The sequence below is a fragment of the Thunnus albacares genome, chromosome 1, assembly GCF_914725855.1.
Source record: "Thunnus albacares chromosome 1, fThuAlb1.1, whole genome shotgun sequence".
NCBI classification, from domain to species: domain Eukaryota; kingdom Metazoa; phylum Chordata; class Actinopteri; order Scombriformes; family Scombridae; genus Thunnus; species Thunnus albacares.
In genome coordinates, this window is record NC_058106.1 from 20804641 (window position 1) to 20826922 (window position 22282).

General features: G+C 37.6%; 1 protein-coding gene across 1 annotated transcript; it reads left to right on the forward strand.

Annotated features, from left to right (window-relative positions):
* The first annotated feature begins 233 nt into the window (after nucleotides 1–233).
* On the forward strand, nucleotides 234–18439 carry mtmr10 (myotubularin related protein 10). The gene is made up of 16 exons (XM_044349006.1): nucleotides 234–804; nucleotides 2272–2332; nucleotides 5910–6046; nucleotides 6522–6594; nucleotides 7462–7604; nucleotides 9916–10009; nucleotides 10140–10287; nucleotides 11003–11090; nucleotides 11317–11402; nucleotides 11720–11850; nucleotides 12000–12069; nucleotides 12412–12482; nucleotides 12835–13007; nucleotides 13117–13287; nucleotides 13959–14141; nucleotides 15116–18439. Exons 1-16 carry the CDS (start codon nucleotides 748–750, stop codon nucleotides 15725–15727), a joined length of 2298 nt encoding a protein of 765 aa, XP_044204941.1. The 5' UTR covers nucleotides 234–747; the 3' UTR covers nucleotides 15728–18439.
* The last annotated feature ends 3843 nt before the right edge of the window (nucleotides 18440–22282 follow it).

The window sequence follows — 22282 nt, forward strand, 5'->3', positions numbered from 1 at the left end:
CATGGGAGTTGTAGTCCATTGGGTGGTGCTCATGATGAATGCTAACACAATAATCGTTATTTTATAATTCAAATGACAAAGTTGTCAGTATTTACTATCAAGTACAGTCGTAGAAACCCATTTACCTTAGAGTATGAGCAGCATACTGCCGCGTCCTGTTTCAACTTTTCAAAAAGTTTGATAAAAGAAGAAACTACAGAAATAAAGCTCAGCAGTGTAGCCCGGAAGTAGGGCGGGACCTCGACGCTTATAAACATGGCCGTTAAGCCCTCCACAGCATCAGGGACTGCGTTTGGCTCAATTAGTTAGACTTTGAGGAAGTCATTGGTGGTAACTACTTCAGTAACAGGTGGAAAGAAAATGTAGACGTTCATCGGAAGCCTTTACATTTTTTAAATTGTTTTATCTTTGCGTGGCAGCGGTTTTTATAAACTTTATGTAGTACTTCATGCTGGCTAGCTAACCGAGCTAACGCCGACGTCTCAACGTTAACTTCTGTCAACTTTTCCAACCAGCTAGTACCGAAGTCTGCGACTTGACCGCTTATCGAAATGGAGGAGTGCCGTCGCTCGTCCAGGCTGTGTCGATGAATATTTTACACACGGACGTCTCGGATTTACTCAGCTAAGGGCTGACTTAAACTTTATTGAAGGCTCCTTTTTGGGTTGTTTTTTTTCCACTGGCAGCGGCCAAGCGCTTTGCCAGGTCGCCCGTTTAGGACCAGCACTAAGAGGTCGGACATAAACAATGTTTTCTGTCAAACCCATGAAACCAACCTTCAAGTGCTATCTTCCTCCTGTGCAGGTATGTGTTTGCTCTGCAAAGTTTATTTTTTTTTACTTTTCACAGCGGATGGTCACGATAGAGTGTCTAATAATTGCTTTTGATTAAGATACTTTCAGCTGAAGTCGACTGGTGTTGCGGAAGGAAAGTTAATAGGCGTTTTTGACGCGTGGTCAAGAAATGAGATATGTGTAAGCAGCCCCAGTTCCAATATTAGTAACCATCATAAAATGCAGAAGCATTTACCAGATCGCCTTTGCTTCGCGTCTTGATGTATGAATTGTCACTAGGTAGTTAGAAGTTTTTCTCCCTACTCCTCCACAACTTGGAGAATTGGACACCACAGGATCAAATTTATTTGCCTTGTTTTGCCCACAGGTGTACGCACTTCTCCAGACAGTAAGTCAGAGGATTTGTTTACAGATGCTGGTGCAGCAACCCAAACAAAACCAGTGTTTCTAAGGCAAGGTTAAGACAAGAATCTAGACATTTTATTGAAAAATGGATCAATGAATATAGTATAGTGTAAAAATCAGCATCATATTGCCATGTATGGTCTTGGTAATCGCTTATAAGTTGCAAGTAGTGACAACAAATGATACACATTTACGAGGGAATATCAATGATGCACTTAACCCAGATGAACAAAAGAAGAGTGAACCGTTGACGAGATATTTAGTGAACCGTGACGCTGCTTAGTGGCATTCCTTCATTCAGTTATAATGAATGGACTTTCTGAGGGCATGTTGGGCCACCTGCTATACCAGTGCTTTGCTTATGAAAGAAAATAAACTGACCATTTCATTTTTTACCTTTTCAAGTAGAGTGCAGTCCTAGTATTTTGGGCTTGTTTCCTGACTGTGTACTCCAGCACTTCTAATTTTGAATAAAACAACTATTTGGTTAAATTGCTAACATTTAGTTTAATTTGAGGATATTTACTTTCACATCTGATGAACCATGTAGAAACTGTTGTTCATTTTATACATACCCCCAAGTGTAAAAATGGCTAAGATTCCTACACTGCCCACCCCAAACACTCTTAAAGCTTAAAGTCAGTGCTTTAATCTCTTAGTCATTCATTCACTTGAAATATATGGTGTTGGAGTAAAGCCAGCAATGAAAAACACATGACTTTGTCTTTATGTCCATCTAATTTTGTAAAGAAAGCTTGCACAAGGCTTATCGACACTTACTGCATATTGTAATTGGTTATGCAACCTTAATTTACCACAACAAATCATAACAGCTGTGATGATGATAAAGATAGCTGTATGAAAACCACTGGTTGAACAAAGTTGTTTTGGGAACTTACAACTCCAGTCAGTCGTGCGCTTAGAAGCTATTTTGATTTCATGCTTTGTCTACAATGCCAGGACACATTTGAGAGCTACTTTTATAGCCCCTGATGTATTATTGCCATTTATTCTTTAACCATCTGACAAGTTTACTGTTTACCTGACTCTGTGTCTCATGTTTGCTCTTTAGACTGATGTGAAGAAAACTATCGAACCACCTATCAAAAAGGTGGAACCGAAGCTACTACCAGGTAAGTTTATTTTGACATGGTTTAATTTGATACGAAATGTTTAATAGTTTTTATAGCTTGAAACAAACTTCTTGGCATATTGATATTTTATTTAGTCAAGTCAAGACCCTGTGGGCCTAGTGGGCACCTAATGTTGTCTCAAAACTTTGTTTCTGTCTACATTAAGAGGAGACTTGCCACAGAGATCTTTATTTAGCTTTTTAATTTAAGAAATTCTGTTTGGGCTGCTGTTGTAGTTTTGATTAATGTGCTCCAGCAAGTTGTCATCGCTATTGGTTTCTGAAATAATGGATGTTTCAACACATTGTGGTAAGGCTGACAGCAGGTTGCTCAAAAGTAGTCGTTCCAGTCACACTAAAAGTTAGATATCTGGGATGGCTTTGAGGCAATAAATTGTCAATCTCAGCAATGGACTGCGAAACACCAGTGTGAAGCTCCTAAACTAGACAATTAAGTTACTTCCCTCTGTCCTGTTTGCAACACTGTCTGTTAAATTTCCTTAGACTAATATCTATGGATTTTACCATAAAAGCACAGAGGAAGATTTTTTTTTTTTTTTTTTAGCTTGAACTAAACATAGCTGGCAGTGTTTAATCAGACTGGTCTAACAAGTGTTTCAGCTCAGGCAATTGTTCATCAATCTGTCTTTATCTACAGTTTATAATACAAGTAGTCTCAAATCTTAGGAGTGCACTGTGTGTTGTGGTTTATCATTTATTGCCTCCCATTTTCAGCTTTCCCAGGCCCTCATTATTTCTGCCTACTCAGTAGGACTGGGCGATATGGACAAAATAAAATATCACAATATTTTTTATCAAATACCTTTTTATATTGATATTGCGACAGTATTGTAAGGATGACTGTTGGTGCTTTCACAAAATATTTACACAATTTTGATAAATAATCATTAGTAATGTGGATATAATGACTAAGTGGGTAAAGGGAAATCATAGAACAACTAAACAGTCTGGTAAGTTCAGAAAATTACATCACTTTATTGTAATGCAGCCTTTAAAACCAGAAAGATAAGAATGATTTGCCAGTTTGCAGTGCCACTGCCACCAGTGTTCAAATGAGCAATATAGCTTTTAGGATGATAATACTATAATAGATGAAAGTTATAATGTTCTGTAAAGTCAATAGTAATGAACATTTTAAAAGCACCTACTATTACAATTAAAAAATCAGTGGCCGCAATTCGAAAAGTAAAGAAGTGAATTGATTATTGATTAATTATTGCACAGATTAATGTAAATTTTAATGTGTTCAAATGGGATTTTTTTCTTTAACATTATCAGGAGCATTGATAATTGTTTGTAAGACATCATTGTCAATCAGCACAACTATATTAGGAGTTCAGGTGGTGAAACAACTGTTTTTTTTTCTCACAGTGTGATTTCACCCTCTCATGAGGATTTAGAAATATTACCCTGATATTTCTGTTTGCATGAGCTTAGTGCAAAGTGCTCTTTGCAGCACAGTTCCTCTCTGTCCCCACTGTGTTTCCTCCTCTCAGTCATGGGAATTTGCCTTTTCTCCAGGAAATATTTACTTTAAAGCTCTATCATAAAAGTTGACTTAAAATGCTTTGCCAATTCTAATGCTGTGCCAATGCTAGTTAAATAACTGGAGCAGCAGGAAAACCTTCATCTCAATGATAGATCCTAGTTTAGGTCTGAGCAGCTGTCTTGGGACTCTCATAGGAGTGGCTCGACACACCCTTTGCATAGTGTTAAGTGGTATGTTATTTGGAGTAAATATACAGAGGTGTTGTTTTTATAAGTAAAACACTCCAGAGGCATAGAGTAATTGTAGTTGTTAGAGCCTCTCTTATGGAAATTATTCTTCAGTTAAAAACCTGCTGAATATCTGAGAAGCGCATTTTATTTAGCTCAACATCAACATTTTAATTGACTACCTGCTAAAATGTCTGGTAAAACAAACTTTCCACCCATTTTCAGGCAGCATTTACCAGTTTAGTGTCAAAGCTCCCTCACCGTCCAAATCCTGGAGCTGGACAGACAAACGGGTCCCATGAACAGCTTCCTTGTTTTTAACTCACTGTAAAAATTCTGTTGGCTGCTCCGAGGGGAGGCTTTGAAGTGACTGTCTGTAGGACTCCACCCTGGTTGCCCCAGTTCTCACCTTTTTTTTTAAAGAAAATCTCTGGGGCAAGTTTATATAGCCGCAATCTTGTCTACGCTGAGCATTAATCGGTTTGTGATCGTGTTAAAGGGCAAGGATCATGTTACAGATAAACAACAGTGTATGGAAAGCTGCCTTATTAATCTAAAGCTGATGTGAACATAATGTGACTTTCATGTGGCAGAGCTGAAGGGGGTTACTGTCCCACTTGTCATTACAGAAATTTTAGATGTGTGTAGTGGTTTCTGCCCAACAAAATCTTTTCGTAAAGTAGCTTCAGCTCTTTGAATGCAGTGAGCTTCTGGTTCTGCAATACAGACTTTTTTAAAGCCAAACTGCCTTTACAGAAGAGCATTAAGTTATGATTAAGTGACTTCAGCCTCCTGCTGGCTTGGATAACATTTGATATACGTATAGTTATGGTTTTATGAGTTATGAAGTTTCTTCTATGCTTCTGAGGAATCTCAATATCAATCACTGAAATATTGTCATAGGCTTAAAATTCTTTGTTTCACATTGTGTGTAATGTACATTTTTCTGTTATCTTTAATCTAAAAAGGAAATGGGAATTTCAGTAAAGCAAAACACAAAGGTTCTTGACTGTTGGACTAGTTGAACTTGTTTTTAAATATCACTGCTAAAACACTTCTAAGTCCTTATTCCAAGATCTAGCAATAATAATATAGCAGCATTCTTATCTATATGAATCATTTTGTGATCGATGGGCAAGAGTCATGTTACCCATCAAAATCAAGACGTTTTCAAAATAACATTTTAGTTGATTTGTGTCAGCATTTATTGCTGTATTTGGCAAACTGTCACTATTCCTTGTCAACAGCATCATCAAGACTAAAACATGTATGTACGTTTTTAACTACTACTTCTCACATATTTAAATGGTTACATGTACAAAGTAGAAACAGAGAGGATGATGGTAGAAAGGAAAATGTGTGAAAATTGTCGACCTTGCTAAATTGAAATTGTTTAATCATGAACAACTCAGAAACCAAACAATGAAGGATTTAAAAATCAAACAAAAACTTAATTGCACAGCAATATGGTTCTCAATAAGACGTATGTCAACTATTATTCCATTTCATTTTCTGAAAATATTGAAACAGATATTTGTTATTCAACATCAGTAATTTATACATTCATATTTAAATACCAACATCAATAATAAATTGATTAGATTATAATAAGAACATAAATAGTAAGTTTTGGTGCACCAAGTTTGGGGAAATTTAAAAAAAGGATGTACAAACCACATTTCAGCTTAACAGCAGGATGTCTCTAAATTTTTTGCAGTATCGTTCAAGTGCTCAAGTCATTTACTTTACTTCGCCTTTCTAATTTTCATTTTCTGTATGGTTCATTGAACTCTACTGGTAGATTTCACACAACCCTTTTTTCCATTTGTGTTTGTCACCAGGAGAGATAGTAGTTAATGAGGTGAACTTTGTGAGGAAATGCATCAGCGCTGAAAGCAGCCAAGATGACCTTTGGGGCAAGTTGATATGTACCAACTTCAAGGTCTCCTTCATCCCTCAAGATGCACCACCTAAACAGGTATTTGTGCAGACTAAGGTTTTGAAGCAGTTGAACTGTGTTGTTTTGAAATCTTTGCTATTCTTGGTAGTTGAACAATATTGAACTTTCCTGTGGCTACAATTGTGACTTTTTTAATTTGTTAAATATTCTAGTGGCACCAGCACACTGCTGAGTAGCTTAAATACTTGTATTTCGACTGCCATGTTTGTATGTGCAGTGCATCTGGCAAAGAGGAAGGAAAACTTGTGTACTTTCCTGCTTGACATTGTCAGTGATGTCGCGCAAGAAGTGAGAGAACAGACGTCATTTCCGGCTATGCTGCAGATTGTTGTAGTGATAATAAAATGTAACTTGATGATAATTGCTCAGCCAAAGCATATTAAGTCAGTCTGTCAACCAGTATTTGAGACAGTGTTTCAGTGGGTTATGCATGTAATGGAATAGCCTACAAGATGTTGAACATACTATCTTTGTTGTTTTGCTTTTGCCACAGAAGACCCAGCTGTCCCACCTGCTGCTTGGAGTGCATGATATCCCCCTGACATGTTTAGAGCAAGTGGTAACAGGTAAATCTGATGTCAACATTTGTTGTGGCGAAACTGAAAATTTCATGTTTCACCATATCAGAGTTCAAACATTTTACCCTAGAATTTTGTCTAAGTATCCCACACTATTAATTCCCTAATAATAAACAAATAAAAGCTTGCTACTATTACAATTTTTGCAAGTGTACCCAGCAGATATTTGATCTTACTCAATCAAAACTCTTGATTAAATAATTGATCAGTCAACTGTTTCAGTGCTAACGTCACATATCTTAACCCAGTCATTTTACAAGAATATTAGATGGCCCAGTCTACTCCTCATTAATCTTTGACATCATGGCTGCCAGGTCTCATTTGTTGTTCTTTCCTGGTCAGCAATCTGATAACAAGTGATGTCACAGCTTAGGTAGTGTTTAGTGGCAGGGCAGCCTAGCTGGGATTATCCTTGTTTAAATATCTCATTGCTGTCGATTGCTGACACTGCAAGGGCAACTGCCCAGAGCAAGGTCTGTTGTGTTACAGTGATGAAGCATGATGCTTGTTGTACCCAGCTTGTTTCTGACCCTGTTTGAACTGGGCTGTTAAAGACAACATAATCATTATTGGATTTGTCCAGTGAGAACAAGTGTATGTGCATCAAGAATGAGATAAGGCCCCAGTGTTAGTGTTAACATCAGTTAAATCACACAGAAGTATGTTTTCTGTTTATACAGCCTTTACTGTGGTATGTGCTGAGTGTTTTCCAGTTGACCCAAAACCTCTAGTCACCTGTTGTGTCCAAAGAAGAATTGAATTTAAATTCTTTTTTTGCTTTGACTTTTTTTCTAAGATCTTTAAGCTTTGGCAATAGTTAAAGCTTTCTGCTTATATTTTGTTTGTTCCTCTCAGTGAACGATACAAAGGGGAAGAAAAAGGTGTTGGGCTCAAACCAGAAGCTGAAGTTTAACCCAACTGAGCTCATCCTGTATTGCAAAGACTTGCGCATTATAAGGTTCTGCTTTGGTGAGGCTGGGCCTGAGAGTGCCAAAAAGGTGAGTGATGCTCGAGTTTTATACCAGTGATGGTGATATGATGGTGGTCTTCTTGGAGCGGCTTTTAAAAATCAGTTTAATGCTTGTCAGACTCTTACCAACTTAAGGCCCATGTGGGTAATGAAATTAATTAATGGAAATGGTAAGAAAGTGAGGAAAAATATTCTGACCGCATCTTAGTGATTTTTTTTTTTAAAGAAAATTCCTCATTTTAGACTTTGTCACCCCCTAGTGGTTGTATACAAAACTACGCCGCTAACCTCCACGCATCCGACCCAGAGACACTGAAGTTAATGTGCAGAAAACAACACATCAAGCAACACTCAGTTGCATCAGTGTTCACGTTTTTATTTTACCACTGGCTCTTTTTTCTACACAGAAAAGTTTGCCATTTCAAAAATTCAAAAGATGCTATAATCACATAAAAAATCTGCACATAGTGAAGAACAGACCATTCCTTTTACTCAGTTTCCTGTTGCTGATCAAACTTTTCCTTTCCTGACTGTGTTAGATCATTAAACACACACATACTCTGTTTCAGTGCTACAACCACTTCCTCAGTGACAAGGATATTTATATTATACAGACTTTACTTTGATGTGCTTCTCTCTCACCCTCCATCTGAACGGACGTGACTATCTTCTCAAAAAGCATGTTCACTGTGGCCATTAGCCAAACAATAAATAAAGACATCGAAAACAATGCTCATTCAAGTCAAAGGAAATCGAGAATGATCCTGACCGTAGGAACAACTGGCAGCGTGACTCTGACTCATCTCCTGCACAGAGAGATCGGTGGGACAGATGTTTCATTCTTCAAATCAGAGCTCAGTTAGTGGCCAGTATAATGAGAGATTTTTATAACAGTCATACATTAAAATGGTGTGTTTTTAAACTGAGGTTTTGGGCGATGTTGATGAATCAAATATTACAAATATCTCAAAACCAACATATTGATATAATGTCTTTTTATATTTAGTTGCACACAAGTGAAATTAAAGGAAATCATTAATAATATACAGATACAATGATCAACCATGTGAAGGCATTCACATCAAAATCAACTAAAAGAATCTCAGAGGCACAGAAATAAGGGGCCACCCAACTCGACGACCAGGAAAACTAAACACATTTCCCTGGTCACATTAGTCAGCTGTGTAGTGGGCTGAACTGTTAATTAGCAGGAGGCTTGACTTGACTCAGCAAGCCTTTCAAGTCCTTCAGCTAATTTTGGCAAATGATAATAGAACAAAAAATAAAAAAAGGGAAGTTGTTACCTTGAACAGAACCTGCTAGGCCGTGGTATTGTGTGACTGCTTGACATTCATTCAGCCTTCTCTCACATTGTAAGTGCAGGTGTCGTGTAAAAACACTGTGGAATCTGTAGTTGCATTAACAATGGAAATAAATTTGGATCTGTATTATGTGCATGAGGGTCCTCAGGAGCTGTTTGCTCACTGCAGGCTCACTACATGGCCCATTAGAGTTAGACAGCTGTATATCTATCTACAGTGTGCCAGTGAAGTGTACACGTGAATGTACACAGTTGCACGTCTGATCTCCTCCCATGTCATCTGGGAGCACTTTTTGTGAAGGTTTTAGAGCTCCGTAGCACATACCTTCAGCACATTTGGCTAACAGCAGCATTACAGTATGGTGCTGCGTTGAGCAGGGGCTCATTGCCAGTGTTATAAGTCTTAGTCTGTGTTTACAGACTAATTTAATTTATATAAAATGCATTATTAACTTTTTCGTTTATTCTGCTTACAACAGAATATGAAAGCTTTTATTTGTCCATAGAACACTGAAATAGAAATGGGTCTGCCCTCTCTCACTCCTTGACAGTTTATTTATGGACACCATATATGTAATTACAGTGTGCACCTAAAACGGGGCTCAGTTCTTTTTTTTTTTCTTTGTGACATATGGAATTAAGCCAACCTATAATAGCTTATTTCACCATAGGAAATTACAGAGTTGGGACCAGCCTTGTCTACACACACACACACACACACACACTCACACACACACTTTTTTGGTGTCCTCTCGTGTTATTCACAGCTTTACTACTGAATGGACTGCTTTGTGTGACTCTAGTCGAGCCACAGAACGATTCAGTCCTGTAAACCCAGAGCAGTAGGCTGTCTGTTAAACATTTGCTTCCCCAGGTTGAACTTGTCCTTGTTTTCGTACGGTTAAAGAACATGCCTCAGAGCTCATTTTGGCACTCTGAATGAACCTGAGTTGGGAAGCTGAATAGTTATGATTAAGTATATATCCTATAAAAGTACGTTTTCTTCTTTTTATTCTAGGTTTGCCTTGCTATTGCCCACTATACCCATCCAGCTGATCTTCAACTGCTGTTTGGTTTTGAGTATCAAGGGCGACGATACCATGAATCTAAAGGTAAACATAGCATGCAATACTTTCAAAGATTTCCTTCAGAATTAACTATTCCAAATTTGACAACCTGTGTTTTATTTCTCTGCATTAAATATGCACCAGAAATAATTCTAAAGTCTATCTGCATTTCCAGAGGAACGAGTCAACGGCTCCACCCCACGAGGAGGATTACTGACCCCCATTTTTGACCGTCCATCTGACTGGGATCGAGAGATCAAGCGAACGGGTGCTTCAGAGTGGAGGGTGTGCTCCATCAACGAGAGTTATTCCATCTCACCAAGGTCTTGAGCTCATGTTGGTTATTGTAACTTATGAAAGGGGGTTTCTGGCCTTAGATATTACAGACACTCTAAATTCCAGCCTTTATTCATACTCGGTATGTTTTGGCAAGACAGTATATTTACACTGTATGCCTTTTTTCGCTCACTTCACGAGTGACTTGTCGGGAAAAAATGGTGAATGTCTCAAAGAAACATGCGAGTCTCTATTTGACAATAAGTGCTATTCATCTGAGTTCAGTGGTGACATCATGGTGGGTTGCAGAGCAAGGATTGTGCAGTGTTTTATGTGGAATTTGAAAAAAGACTCAAAATTACATAATAGTAACTTGCACCACATTGTACACATGACATGGGTCTAGAGACTCTAAAACAATCCTTACTGTATACTCCCCAAAAAACAAACACAATGCTAAAGATACTCACCATGAGAAAGAGACTAAAAACCAATGCCATGCTAACAATTTATTTACATCAACCCAGGCATTTTATTAACATTAATACAATATTATGGTATGACAGCATGAACAGCACACTTAATGTATTCATGTAAAAAGATGGGTATGGTTATGTGATTGAGTGTAGCTGGGAAACATGAAAATACATGTTCTTAATTTTTTTTTCCCTGTTTTTCTAAAATGGTGTTTTTCTGTTTGATTCCTGTCTAATGTGTGTCTGTCTTTTTTTTTTTTTTTTTTTTTTTTTAAACATTTCTTAGTCTTCCAGAGTACATTGTGGTTCCAGTTTCTCTGGCAGATCAGGATCTGAAGCAGTACTCATATTACTTCACTGATAATCGCATCCCTGTGAGTACCTGATCTTTGATATCTCCCATTTAAGCTTGTCAAACATCGCTTAGGAATATTTTTCAATTATCCCTTTTAATTGTTATCAGACCTGTAAGGACTACCGATGGAGTCATTTGTAATCGTTGTCTGCCAATTTCAGTCTGCATGTAATTCAATTGGTCAGAGTATTCCTACTATGCTCTCACCGATCCCTGTCTGTGTTATCTGCATTTCTTCTGTTTAGCTCTGGTGCTGGAATCACCCTAATGGGAGCGCTCTTGTCCGCATGGCCAGCATAACTGATCAGCAGCAGAGGAGGATTGATCAGAAGTAGTTCAAACTCCTTCTTTCATTCATATTCAAATCATGTGTTAAATGTGCTGTTTCTACTCTCTTCTACACTTAAATTTAGTAGCAGCCAGCAGATGTTCAGTTGCAGCAATGCAAAAAGTCTCAGTATGATTAGATAGAATAATTTTAAACATCAATTTTATAGTCTTGGTTCTTAGTTATTAAACTGTCCGTGCTAATGTTGTGAATATACAAATGATGTATTGCTGAGATGTTGCTACAGATGTTTTAAAGGGATCTATATTTCAGTCATTAATGTCATTAATGTCTGTATGTTGTTGTTGTTGTTGTTGTAGAGTCTGCACTGCCATCACAAAAAGCCACCCACAGCGCAGTGAAGTCATCAGATCAGATCTGGACAAGTGTCTGCCTAACATCCAGGACATCCAGAGTGCTTTTTTTAAAGTCAAGCAGATCTGTGTCATAGGTGAGCCTCATTGTGCCTTTTAACAGTAATGAAGTAGGTAACCAAGTATTCAACCTCTGTAAGCAGTGTAACTCGGTGAACATTTCTTTTCCATGGAAATGGACAGTTTTATAAGTGTACAAGTATTTGACTGTTTTGATTGTGTGCAGATCCTTTTGAGGAGTCTGAGGAGAGGTGGCTTTCTTCCATTGAAAACTCACGATGGCTGGAGTACGTCAGGTATGTAAACAACCTGACACTGCATGATAGTACTTTTTAAACTACTGTAGTCCTGATAGTTTACAGAGAGCTAAATTAACAACTTCATGCTGCATGATGTGAATGTGACCCTTTTGATGTGTAAAATTTTTATATTTTTGGCATAAACTTACACTTATTTGTGAGACCAGTTAATAATATAATTTTTCAGCCTTGAAATCTTTGGTCTGGTGATAATGTGACTATTGTGTGCTGGGCAGCGACATGCTACTGTCATCTGTTCTTCCAATCACTAATTAGTCCATGAGGACCAAAAATGACTGTTAAAAAATAATGTTTATATCTTGCTTGTCTCCTCTCCAGGGCCTTTCTTAAGCATTCAGCTGAGATGGTGTACTACCTGGATGGGAAGAATGCTTCAGTCATTCTCCAAGGTAAATTCCTCATTTCTAAATTGTCTGAATCACTCGTTTAGTCCTATAACCTTTTAAAAGTCACACCTCACAGTTTCAAACCAGAGTCACATAGCAACAGTATCATTTTTTTCTTTACTCTTTCAATTATTCGTTTTTGTAATTTTTCATTTTTCACAACTTTTGATTTTATTCATCATTTGTGATATTGTTCCAACATTTGGCTTCAAACATGAATGTTTCACACCAGCCAAAAACTATATTGTGGTTGAATTTCATTCATTAACATATGATCATACTGACCTTGAACTTGCTTACCTTGCAAACAGCTTGTTGATTTATGTTTTTGGTTTCTATTTCTACACCTGTACAGAGGAAGAAGACAGAGACCTGAACTGTGTGGTGTCCTCCTTGGTACAGCTCATGTTGGACCCTCACTATCGCAGCCTCACTGGCTTTCAGAGCTTGGTGCAGAAGGAGTGGGTGATGGCAGGCCATCGCTTCTTGGATAGATGCAACCACTTGAAGAAGAATGACAAAGTGGAGGTATTTGTCCCAGACTGAAATTAGCCCACTGCCAGAAGAACTGACCTAATGGATTTGCCAAGATACTCATGCAGGTTGTTGTTTGTTTCTCTGTGTTCTCTCGGTTAAGTCCCCGCTGTTCATGCTTTTCCTGGACTGCGTGTGGCAGATGATGAACCAGTACCCTGCTGCGTTCGAGTTCACAGAGGCCTATCTGACGGTCTTGAGTGACAGCATGTGGATCCCGCTCTTCAGTACTTTCCTCTTCAACTCTCCTAAACAGCGCGCTCAGCACTTGATGGTGAGGGATGTATATACAGTACCAGTCAAAAGTTTGGACACACTTTCTCAAATTTCAAGGGAATGGGAAGGTGTGTCCAGACTTTTGACTTGTGGTGTATGTACATTATTGTATATTTAATTATTTATTCAGTTGCATTTAATGAATATATTCCACAGAAATGCCACAGAGAACTAAAGCTAAAAATTAGACCATCACGCTGAATTCCAAGACATACAGTAAATTAACTAATTTAAATGAGAACAGGATTTTTAATAGATGGTGCAGTCTGTGCACAACAATAGAGCAAGTTTAGATCTACCTGTATGATCTCTGTCAGTTTGTGGTCCAAGAAGAATAAAAAACAGGCCATTAACTGCAGGTGACGGCATGTAACAACTCAACATGTTTTTGTGGTATCATTTCATGTCAGAGACTATTATTTCCTTCTGTGTGTGTCAGATAATTGAAAGGAAAGAGTGCAACGTAATGCTCCCAGATATGAAAACATTCAGCTTGTGGTCAGAGAAGTAACCAAGAAAATGACAAAAGCAAATTATGGCAATTTGTTTACCTCAATGGATTTTAATTTGGAGTATGGAAGTTTTTTTCATAGTTTACAACAATGTTTTCTGTGTAAGACAACATACAGACATGTATGAAGCAAGAATAACCTTGTTTTTATTCTACAGGACTTTGCCAGGAATAAAGCCATCCCTCAAGGGGAAGACCAGGTTGTGTATTTCCCGCCTGTTTGGGACTGGTCACAACAGTTCTCCATCAAAGACCAAACCCTCTTTAACAACCCCATGTACATAGGCAAAGGAGCCGCCTGTGTTCAGAATGGGGAGGTGAAAACCTTCAGACGCACAAAGGTATGCAAGACACCGAGTTTCACAAGTTTTTATAGGAGGAGTGACAGTATGTTGCGTTATGTGTGTCCTGTCTACTTTATACCTTGGATATATTACAAACACTTTAAAATTGCAGTGTAGATATAATTAAATGGTTTTCAGCCATGTTGAATAAAAGACTCAGGGTCTATACTCTTCATCACTCTTCATGGCCAAGCATCTCTTTTGGCTGTTTAATTGTTTTAAATCTCATTCAATTCATGTATAGATTAATATGCCAGTTGTTAGTGTGCAAGGACATTTATCACTGTTTTCTCTTTGTGATTAGGTAACACATGATTACTTTTATCACTATTCTATGTTTTTTTCCATAGGAAGTCAAATAGGAAAAAGAATGAAGTACTTTTTAGAGCTAGTTTATAATTTTGCAACCTACCTTTTTATAAAATACAAGAAAAAACTACACTGCAAAGGCAGTTACAGTAAGTAACCTCTGTGACTGTCATTTCTGATTAATTTTAAGTTGCTGAAGTTTCACTACTCCAAAGGTCAGATTAAGATCAGCAATGATGTGTATCCAAAATAGGTCATGTCAATCATGTGTTCTCTTATAACTACCTCATTCATGCAGCTGTTACAGTATGTTGTTAAAATGCCTCCAGTTTCTGATGAAGTAAATGTTTAACACGTGTAAACCAACCAGTCAGCAGTTTTGTTTATTGCTGCTGAGATTTTTATGGCCAGTCTGTTGTTTTGGTGTCATCAGCAACTTCAGAGAGAACACAGAAGGCGATTTATTACACAGAAAATAAATAATTGATTTTTCTTAAGTTGGGGATATCAGGATAATGATGATTTGATAATGCAGGTGGATATGCATATGAGAGCCTGGAAAGAGTGAATTTTGGTCCTTCATCCTGCTGCTGCAGCCTGTTACAGAGCTACTTTTTCATGTTATGTGAAAACAATCTATTACTGTGTGTTTTCTCCAACAGAAGGCCTACAGTTCCACATTGCGAGGAACCCCTGCATCTCTGCGTAACGGACTGAAGGGCGGAGAGGATGCAATGACCCGGCGGGGCTCTCTGGTGTCGGAGCTAAAGCCGGATTTCTCACCAGTGAAAGACGTGGAGAGCCCATCAGAGCGATTCTTCAGGGACTGGTTCTCTCGGCCTGCTGACCAGCAGGGCCTCCTGATTCCCCTGCTTGTACCTTCACACGTGGCCCTCTGGAAGCTCTTCTTTCTACGTTGGGTTCCTGAAGCCTGCATTCCCAAAGGAGGTCCCATCACCGCCTACCACAAGCTCTCCCAACTGGTCGACGAAATCGAGATACTGCAGAGCCACATCAGGCAGTATAAGGGACCCAGTCCGGGCAGCACACCACTCCCCAGCCCAAGTGGGCCCCCTTCAGATCAAAGGAGGATGTATTTTAAGGCCAGCTCCCCAAATGACCCCCCTACACCTCCAGACTTCCTTACCTCCTCCTTTCCTTTCACCCCAATGGGAAACCTGTGCCGCCGCACTGTCCATGGGACTCCCATTAGCAAATTTCTGAATGGGGCGAAGATCTGGCTCTCTACAGAGACTCTCGCTGACACCCCCTGAGGACGTGGGGCTTTAGGGCTCACTTTTCTGAGCCCAGCACAAGATTCTGTATCAGTTAATCATTTTATTTTCTATTACCTCTTTCTTAAATACTAAGAAGGTGATTGATTAATAGAAAAAATTAACTTTGTACTTCTGATTTTTAATTTATAAGCTAGAATTTGCACCATTGGTGCTGCAATGAAATTTCTAAACTGGTTAATTTCTAAACTGAAGTGCCATCTATAGGACTGAATCATCATTGTCCGTTACAGTTGAGGAGTTCACAATTGCTGAAGCACATACTCTTTATTGGCCAGTGAGTTGTTACTGTGATGTCTCCTCTTACTGTGAAAGATCGTCATGCTTAAAGCATTTTCATGTATTTTCTTGTCTACTTCAGCTAAGGTCTTTCTCAAGATTAAGCTAACTGCTCTTTTTTGCTGAGTTTGTTGCTTTTGGAGATGTTAATACTGAGTTGTGACTAGGTTGAGAGCTCCCTCTCTAAGATTTACCTTTTTGATTCAGTGAACATTTTTCAGCTATAATTGGAATTTAACAAAGTATGCGTGTGGCATTAATGGTATCAGTTTAATTGTCCTTTCTTTGAAATCTCATTGGTCAGTATGACGTCCCAGCTGTAATGGAACTGAAAGATTTCATCCAAATAGTGACGCTTCAAATTAGAAAATGACAGTTTATTTTTATTGCAGCAACAATGATGCATTTCACTGAATACTGATTTTTTTTTTCTGTTTAAGTACTACATTGTCAATTACATTTCAGGAAATGTAATTTATAATGTAATATTTTATCTGATCTTTTTTTTTATTTCAGAAAGAGGAACAGAAAATAACACTGCTAACATGATTCTACTATGTGGTAGAAACAACAAAAAAAAGGATCTGGCCTGGTTGAATGTAATGGGTTGGTTATTATTTTTTCTTTTTTTTTCTTGCACAAACTTAATGCTATTTGCTCCAAGTGCCCATATTTTAGTGGTTGGGTTAGAGTTTCACTGTAGGTAGCAAATAGTGTGAATTCAGGGTCTCACTTTGTAGATTTCCTCTATTTTTGAAGCAGAGATAAGGGCCTATATTTTTAGTATCACACTTCAGGTGATACTTAAAGGGGGAAGTTGAGCTGTGAGGACTTCAATCTGTGGTAGATATTCACTCTTCCTTTTGAAGAGGTTTCATTAAACTTTTATAGAGGCCTTCTGGTAAGGCACAGAGGACAAACTATTCAGATGAACAGTAGCTGAATGGGTGAATATTTGAAAGCAAAGGGATAGACAAGGGCTATGACTCAAACCAGTCCAGAGTTTAGTTATGTGGTGAACTGGATCTCAGACACTGAAGTTACTGATCCAATGAACATGACGGCGATGGGTCAATGATGTAATTTCAAGGCAGTACATGAGAAAACAGCAATCAAATATCTGGAATAGAAAATGTCAGACATAACATAAAACATGTCTTGCATAACACATAAATAAACTGTGTGTATTTCTGACATTTTGAAATGAAATAATAAAAATCTGTTAACTCACCACAAGCTGCACAGTGTTAGAGAGTGAAAGGGTTTGAAAGAATGAAAGCATTAACTGTATACACTGTTTAACATACTGTATGTAGCTATAGCAATACTTACATTTGCTTACTTTGTGTTCCTTTTTGTTTTTCCAGATAATGCCACTCTGCTTACAGGAACAATATCATAGAAAACATGCAGTAAAGTTCCTGTACTTCCTGTCAAGATAGTGATGCTCATGAGTGTTTTATGATGCAAATGTTGACTTTTGGAATGGGACATCCTTAAAAATGTCTCGTTGAGACGTTTACTACTTGCTAAACTAGGGACTGGTTTGAGACGCATTAGGGGAAATGGATCAGCCATCCAGTGCCCCTTTAAAAACTGGTTAGGAACTAGCACTGTGTAATGATTTAATGTCTTAAAATAACAATACAGCATTTATTATTAAAGCCCTTTGTAATGTTAAATATTAGACCACTGGACAGAGTGAACATCTGTCCCACCGTTACACAGCAGCATTGATCCTTAGATGTTAGATTGACCAGTTTCCAATGATATTCAGACAAACTCGTGATTCTTTAGCAATAACTAGTTTCAGGTATTTTTAGTATACATGTGTATAATGTGAGTGCAGAGCCTGCTCTCCCAAATGCTAACAATTGCACATTTTACTCCATATATAGGTTAGTTTGTTTTAAGATGGTTGTTGAATATCATTTTGGCAGATATTATAAATACTGTATATGCTTGAAATCTTCCAATTAATATTTTTGATTCATGGTACTAAATAACTTCTATCCTTGATTTAGTCTTTATATTTTATGGAGAGATATTTATATGCCGTGTTCTTCCACTAATTCACATCGTTGCACTCTGCTGTAATTGTATGATGACCGTGCTTCCACTTTGGCACAGTTTGATATTGATTAGCAGCAGATGTATTTATTCAGTTATGCAAATGTACTCTGAGAGGGATGCAGTTGCTGCTCTACATCCCCTGTGCCTTTTTATTGGGAAGACCATTTTGTAATTGTATTCTAAATCCTGTTGACTTATTTTAGTTTTCTAATTCTGACGGTTGTTATCAGTTCTGTAACCCGATAAAGTCAGAGGTACTGCACTGAAGCTGTTTTTCCTAACAGAAAATAAGGCTCAAATGTGTACCAGTAACCAATCATTACATTATTTTTCAAACGAGGTTGCATTCTGTCTTTTATTTCACTTGGAGTGAGCCCATGAAAACCCATCCATGGACAAGAATTCACTGATTTTTGTCTGTTACCTTTGACAGTATAAGCTCACCTCCCATACAGTATGTTAGTCCCTGCGCAGCTCTCCTGATGAATACTATTGGTGGAGACAAAGTTCTAGGTGGTTACCCCACAGTTTAGGATTCTCATCTTTAGTCTTGACTAAAGGCACTGACTTTGTCTCAGAATCTATAGTGGAAAAGTAACGCACACAAAGGGTTGTAGTGAGGTGCTGATCACTGGAAGCGGATTCAAAAGCAGAAAAGAAGTGTCGCACACTCTGGCTCCATATGTCAACAATGATGATGATGATGATGATGATGATGATGATTGTTGATCTTGAAGAAGGTTTGAGGGCCGAAACGTCATTATAATAAAAGAGAAATACATATGGAGCCAGAGTGAACAACACTTCTTTTCTGCTTTTGTCACAAAATCTAACACTGAGTTTAGGTTATTATGCAAATAAATCTATAAGTCTAATTAGGGCCAGATTACTAATACTTTTCACAATACTATACGTGAAATGAGTGATCATAACAGGCAAGATACATCAGTGATGATTTGGGTAAGAGCAAGGGCTCTTTTCACAGACTTATATTTTTATATAATATATTTAACTCCTTCTGAATTTCTGCACCTTCCAAACCAACTAAACATTTATGGATTTGAACTTGAAACCTTTAATTTCTGAAGACCACCCTGGTGTTGTTGGGGCCTCGTCCACATCATGACAGTCTGGGTCAAAAACTTCATATAGTTTACCAGTCAGTGCTGGTCCAGTTTTAAGCTGATGAATTGTATGTCAACATAAGTAGAATAGATAAAACACAAATATTGAGAACATTTTCTTACTTTTTCATATTCATGTTAAACATACACTTTAACAAACCGCATATTAATCTCAACATGACTAAAAGTAGCAAAACTGATTAGTGATATAAAAAAAGAAAGAATCATCCCAAGCCCTTGTGTCGACCACATTACCTTGCTGAGATAAAGGTTATCTTACTTGCTCAGACTCGCTCTGAGAACTACTAAAGTGGGAAACCCTGCTAGAAATATTAGAGCTTAGAATATTTTCAAATTGTTTGAAAATAAATGGTGGAGATAATTGTACATCTGTTGTTGAGATACACAGTTTTGTGGCAAATTTGGAAATGAAAATGAAAATGGAGCATTCACAACACTATAGTTATACTGAAACTGTTGCCCTGATACCTTGAGGGCTGTCAGCGGATCCTGCAAACCAGAAAGTAACTGGTGTACAAGTGTAAGTTTCACATCTGACTCAGAGTCTGCACATGCATTACATGAAAGTGTCTTTATGATGAAGTTATGTTATCTGTAGATAGATAAAGATATAAATAAAGATTAATAAAAAGATGAAGTCTGACCAAAAAGCAACCTAGACAAAAATATAAAAGAAGACAACTAAAGAACATGGTGTCAAATTTGTACTCAGGCATAGTTAAGTTGCTCTTTTGAACTTTTTTTTAACAGCTTGACATTTTTGTTAGTTTGTAAGTAATTTGAGTTTTTAAATAACCCTTCAATGCACCATTTGCTCACTTGAATGAACATAATGCATGATGAACCGTTTCAGCAACAGAACATTAAGGTTCACTTTAAGACTAATAATAGAGTTGGACTACTTGACTTATTGTTTAACATGGATGCAGAGGCTATGTATAATATTTAGTTCCTTATTGTTGTACTCAAAAACTCAATATTACAGCATATTTTATGAGATGTTAATGTAACTAAATCTGATTGCATATAACCTTGCTTCAGTAAAACAAAACACAACCTGGAATTTTATTTTCTTTTTTTACATTAATGATGGTTTAATGATGTTTTTGTGCTTCAGAGTCAGATTACTTTGTGGAATGGAAGAACAGTGTCAGTGAGGAGATAAAAAAACATATCACCACATCCTCTGTTTTCACTTAAGTCTTTTGCATACAGCATGCTGTTCAGTGCACTTGAACTTGCTGTCACTGCAGTCATGACTCAGCTTTGTTGTGCTAATAGACCTTTTTCACTGCAGGCATTTTGGCAGGTCATAAGAAGGAAAAGCACAGATGCACCTATTAACAATGCTTACGTGTCATTGCAGTATCTCATTAAACCGTGCCAGTGAGCCAGCATGCACAATACCAGGACCCTGGAGCTGGAACACTACGGTCATTATTAATATTATTAATTACACTTGTGCTTTTTCTGCATTGTCAAATGTCTGCTGTGAGAAAGGCCTAATACACATTTGCTTTGGTCCCCAAAAGGCCTTGAACTGACTGATGTTTTTCAGGTGTTTTCAATTACTGCACCAACACCTGATCTTTTTTTTTTTTTAACATATGGTCAGAAGCTTTTTGTTTGTGTCAGGGCTAGATAAACCAGTCATACTTTTGATTACTTGCAAATGTGCTTTCAAGTATCAACTTAGGCATGTCCTGCATCATTAAAGGACAGGTTCACACTTTTTCAAGTCTGTCTTCCACCACAGCTCAACAGTGAAACAAAAAGAAAGAATTTGATGCTAAAAAGACTGTAAATGTGGCAGATATCCACTAGATATGACTAACTCAGAGTGCTGAAGCCTCATTTAAGTTTCTTTATTTACAAAATGACTGTGTGGACACACAAAATCATTTTGGATATCTGCCACACAGTCTTTTTAGCATCAAATTCCCTCTTTGTGTTTCCCTGTTGAGCTGCAGTGGAAGTATAGTAACAAAATTAGGGACTTTGGCACTAAAAAGACTGTAACATTGAAAGATATCTACTTGATTTGACTAATTTGGACGGCTGAAGCTTCATGTTAGCTTAAATATATTTAAAAGTTTATCTGAAGCTAATATGAAGAAACTTAAATTTTGCACAAAATGACTGTGTGGACAGACACACTGTGGATTTTGGCCCCCATCACTTACATTTAAAGCACATTTGAAGGGGATCTTTTAATAGCCAGTATGAACAGGAGGAAAACCTCTTTCAGTGTTCATATTTTTGATTTGTTTTGTGCTAACATATATCAAAGTGCACCTGAGGAATAGAGAAAAGCCTGGATCCAGGTAATGTTATTCCCCTTAAAAAGGCATTAAGAGTATTTTGTTTGTCTCGTAAGTGGATATAACAGTGACTCAGGTGTATTACATGATAAAGTGCAACCTCCTTGGTTACAATACAGAAAACTGTGGACAGAGCTTGAGACAGAGATTGGAAAACACCTGGATGGTAAATGTGAGTGTGGAGGCGCAGAGACAGTAATGCACATCCTCATAGAGTGCAATAATTACATATACATACAAAGTAGGAAGCTGTTCAAAGACCTGGGAGCATCTAGAGAAACTGTTTTTACTCTGCACACTATACTACTCAACCTGGATAGCCGGAGTAAGATGGCGAAGCTGCTGGAGTTTCTGCACAGTATTGGATCATACTACAAAAATACTAAGAACTGTCAAAAAGCAGCAACCAATAAATAACTGTGGAGGGCAGCAATACGCCAGTGCAGCGTCTATTCTGCCTAAATAACAGAAGAAGAAGAAGAAGAATTGGTGCGTACGTGCTGGACATATGTTTGTTTGTTTGTTTTTTAACTTCATTGAGTACAATAAAGAACGAGGTATATTCTTGTGGACAAAATGCCAGGGGGATCACAAACAACACATAACAAATAGAAAGCAACATAAATAAGAAAAAATAATAAAATAATAAAGAATAAAAAATAATAAAAAATAAAATCAAAATAAATTAAACAACAGAATAGCTAAATAAAGACATT

What these genes read in the sequence shown, in the direction of transcription:
- mtmr10 (XM_044349006.1), top strand. Translation starts at nt 748, where the DNA reads ATGTTTTCTGTCAAACCCATGAAACCAACCTTCAAGTGCTATCTTCCT. An exon ending in AGTTATTCCATCTCACCAAG is followed by an intron (nt 10,288 to 11,002) that starts GTCTTGAGCTCA and finishes AACATTTCTTAG; the next exon opens with TCTTCCAGAGTACATTGTGG. An exon ending in CAAGCAGATCTGTGTCATAG is followed by an intron (nt 11,851 to 11,999) that starts GTGAGCCTCATT and finishes GATTGTGTGCAG; the next exon opens with ATCCTTTTGAGGAGTCTGAG.